Source organism: Sinocyclocheilus grahami, unplaced genomic scaffold, assembly GCF_001515645.1.
Source record: "Sinocyclocheilus grahami isolate Dianchi unplaced genomic scaffold, SAMN03320097.WGS_v1.1 scaffold1013.1, whole genome shotgun sequence".
Classification (NCBI taxonomy): domain Eukaryota; kingdom Metazoa; phylum Chordata; class Actinopteri; order Cypriniformes; family Cyprinidae; genus Sinocyclocheilus; species Sinocyclocheilus grahami.
Genome location: NW_015506192.1, coordinates 1,245 through 2,725, shown reverse-complemented (window position 1 = coordinate 2,725; position 1,481 = coordinate 1,245). Strand labels below are relative to the sequence as shown.

The 1,481-nt window shown below is 38.4% G+C and overlaps 2 protein-coding genes across 2 annotated transcripts in view; one reads left to right on the top strand and one right to left on the bottom strand.

Annotated features, from left to right (window-relative positions):
• The window catches only part of LOC107565626 (mesoderm-specific transcript homolog protein-like), a gene marked incomplete at its 5' end in the record, with an annotated part of 2,696 nt that extends 2,402 nt beyond the window's left edge, over window positions 1-294 (top strand). Inside the window, one exon of the mRNA XM_016250890.1 lies at window positions 18-294. Within this exon, the coding sequence (XP_016106376.1) occupies window positions 18-135 (118 nt within the window). The remainder of the gene's footprint in view (window positions 1-17) is intronic.
• Window positions 295-436: 142 nt separating this feature from the next.
• The window catches only part of LOC107565632 (coatomer subunit gamma-2-like), a 2,225-nt gene continuing 1,180 nt past the window's right edge, over window positions 437-1,481 (bottom strand). The window contains exons 5-6 of the mRNA XM_016250895.1: window positions 997-1,095; window positions 437-875 (exon numbers count right to left, since the gene is read on the bottom strand). Coding sequence (XP_016106381.1) covers window positions 745-875; window positions 997-1,095 — 230 coding nt within the window. The 3' untranslated portion in view covers window positions 437-744. The remainder of the gene's footprint in view (window positions 876-996; window positions 1,096-1,481) is intronic.

The window sequence follows — 1,481 nt, the reverse complement described above, 5'->3', positions numbered from 1 at the left end:
CTTTTCCTCATTTACAGGAAACTAGTGCAGAGATCCACACTATCAGTTCTAGATGAGCATGTGAGTCATTATCCACAGCTGGAGGATCCCACAGGCTTCTTTAATGCCTACCTCAGCTTTATCAACTCATTCTGAGATGAGTAATGAGAGGAATATTGCCTCAAATAAGTCATTAGAAAATATTGCAATCTGTTTATTACCAAACCGCAGAGTATGTGAAATGTCAGTCATGTGTTTAAATGCATGAAACTGAAAGTATTGCACCAAAGTCATTACAACAGTCAATAAGAGTTTGCTCAAATACAATGCAATGCAAACTTGTAAATATGTTTGTGTTCTAAGCATGAATGCTTTTATTCAAATAAAAAGATCTTTGTATGAATTGTCTCCGGTTTTGTGTAGAAAAAAAACAGTAAAACACAAGTTTTGTACTCTTGCAGACTGTTTTATTGATAAATGAAAAGGTTTGTAGTAAAGGACTGTTTCCCCTGAGCTGTGGCACAAGGCCAAAACAGCTCAAATACCAGAGAAACAATGTTTAGATCTGTTCCACATGAATTAAAGTGCCACAATATTTTAGAAATCTCTCCGAACAGAACAGACCAAATAAAAAAAAGAGGATGTTTCAGACTCAGAGGATTCATGGCATGCCACAAAGATGGTTGTGAGAAACAACAGAGCTACTGTATAGCACACTGGCCCAGATTGATTGGCATGTGACCAGGTCACTCAAACATTACTCGTTTAGCCGACAGAAGCCAGGATGACGTCGACCACATTCTCATCTGTGCTCCTAACAGTCACCTGCATAGTGACCCCATCAGCCAGAGCCAGACGTGACCTCACCAATACATCATGACCTCCCCTAAACACACCTTCAGAAAGACAAGATCATTAACCTCATCGCTCATGTTAGAAAATTAATATCCAATACACATTTCAGGAACTCGAATTCTCTTAAAACAGAAAAACTGGAGGGATGAAATGAGTACATACCTGCTAGGAACAGAACATGCGAGTTCTTGTTTTCAGGAACTTTGTCTGAGCGCTCGCAAGGCTGCATGCCCAAGAAGCTGATAATGTTATTTACTGCCTCTGTGAAGACAAACACGATAAAGAGATGATCATTTCACATTCTGTCCAGCCACAAAACTCTTCCTGTTATAATCAAACACCTTTATTGGTTATTCTTATTGATGGCCATGAGGATATTGAAAAATATTTGTAAAGGAATAGTTCACCCAAATATGAAAATCTGGTGATGGGGGATGGACTAAGGAACCATTATTATGGATTATAGACTCACTTTGACCAGAAGCAATGGTTTAAAATTAAAAAGCTTTGATGTATTTGTTTCTTACAAACATGCAGCTTTTGACTTAGAAAGATGTTAATTGATGGAATGGAGTCATGTGGATTATTGTGATGCGTTTATCAGCTGTTTAAACTTTCATTCTGACGGCACCCGTTCTCTGCAGAGG